This window comes from Cricetulus griseus, chromosome 5 (genome assembly GCF_003668045.3).
Source record: "Cricetulus griseus strain 17A/GY chromosome 5, alternate assembly CriGri-PICRH-1.0, whole genome shotgun sequence".
Lineage (NCBI taxonomy): Eukaryota > Metazoa > Chordata > Mammalia > Rodentia > Cricetidae > Cricetulus > Cricetulus griseus.
Genome location: NC_048598.1, coordinates 100,030,514 through 100,032,381, shown reverse-complemented (window position 1 = coordinate 100,032,381; position 1,868 = coordinate 100,030,514). Strand labels below are relative to the sequence as shown.

At 41.4% G+C, this 1,868-nt stretch overlaps 1 protein-coding gene across 1 annotated transcript; it reads right to left on the bottom strand.

The window, feature by feature from the left end:
- Nucleotides 1-442: 442 nt before the first annotated feature.
- LOC100772840 (putative olfactory receptor 7A2) lies at nt 443-1,402 on the bottom strand. Its single transcript, XM_027419576.1, has one exon. It carries the CDS (start codon nt 1,400-1,402, stop codon nt 443-445), a length of 960 nt encoding a protein of 319 aa, XP_027275377.1.
- Nucleotides 1,403-1,868: the final 466 nt, after the last annotated feature.

Genomic DNA, 1,868 nt, shown 5'->3' with positions numbered 1-1,868 from the left:
TATAACCCTTTGTTTGACCTCTGACTCAGGGGTATTGTTCAAATTATTAGACGCTATTCAATTATGTACCCTACCTGCTGAATGGAATTATGTCCATAGGAGGATTGTAGATTAGGGATACCGCTTAGTAACAGAAAAGAAAAATAACGAAACACTTGTTATTCCAAAATAGATCATTCTTATGAAGTCTCAGTTGTTTTCTGGTTAGAGTGGAAATTTCTAGAGGATTTGATCCAAGGATGGGTATTTATTTAAGGAAATAAGAAATGACAAAATAAAACACAGATACCAGAAGGAACAATAAGTCTTGTAAAGGAATTGTATGAAGAAACAATATAATGGACAGGGGAACTATCAGTGAAACTTAGTTGTATTGCAATATATGACCAAAGACCACAATTGCTAATTCTATAACCCTAGGTTCTACAAACATGAGTAGACACTATGAAAGTAAGTCCATTGGTCTGTTTTTAGTTGCCCTCCCTAAAAGTATTTTCAGAGCCTTCTTGATGTCACTGTTCCTTAGACTATAGATGAATGGGTTCAGCATAGGGGTTACCACAGTGTACATCAATGAAGCCATTGCAGTGGCATGTGGGTTTTGAGTCACAGCAGAACTGAGGTACACTCCCAGGAGGGTGCAATAAAATAAAGAGACAACTGAAAGGTGAGAGGCACAAGTGGAAAATGCTTTGTACTTCCCCTGAGCTGAGGAGATTGCACGTATGGAGGATACTATCTTGGAGTAAGAGTAAAGGATGCCAGACAGGGGGCCCACAACCAGTAGCATAGCGGCAATATAAATCACCATGTCATTAAGAGAGGTATCAGAGCAGGCATGGTGTACCACCTGATCAAGTTCACAGTAAAAGTGAGGGATGTCCAGGTCTTCGCAAAATGACAACTGCAGAACCAAAAAGCTGTGTAACAAGGAATTCAGAACACTTATGATCCAGCATGCTAGAATCAGCAACCCACAGCATCTTGGGCTCATGATGACCATGTAGTGCAGGGGGTGGCAGATGGCCACATAGCGGTCATAGGCCATCACAGTCAGAAGAAAGATGTCCAATACTGAAAAAAGTAGTAAGAAGTATACCTGAGCAATGCAATTTGCATAGAGGATAACTTTACTCTGTGTCTGGATGTTCACCAGCATCTGTGGGACAGTGGTCGAGGTGAAGCAGATGTCCACAAAGGACAGATTGGAGAGGAAGATGTACATGGGCGTGTGCAGGTGGCTGTCCACAATGATGGCCATGATGATGAGTAGGTTGCCAAAAACAGTCACTAGGTACATGGAAAGAAAAAGTCCAAATATGAGAGGTTGAATTTGAGGTTGATTCTCTGAAAATCCCAGAAGAAGGAATTCTGAAAGCTGAGTATCATTTCCTTCTTCCATGTGTTTGATATGCCTACCAAAAGAAGAAATATTGGGAAGTTTTAGTCACTCATCAATAATCTAACATCAATGCTTCTTCCTTCCCTCCCTCTTTCCTTCTTCCCCTTCTCTATTTCTCTCTCTCTCTCTCTCTCTCTCTCTCTCTCTCTCTCTCTCTCACACACACACACACACACACACACACACACACACACACAGCTCTACCTCTTCTTAGCTCAATTAGCTCTGGTCATATATTCATGTGGTACTCACTGGCACAGGATTATTGTCAACCTACTAGGGATCACAGCCCTGAAAATAATGGACTCTGTCTCCTCCAGCAGCTATCAACTGCCAATGGTTCCTCAGCCAAGCTTGAAGCCTTATGAAGTCTTTTCTCCTTCACAATAGAGTGTTGAATGGTTTGATCTTGTACAAGTCTTGTACAATCAAATATAGATGCTGTGAGGTTATAAGTATAAGGGCC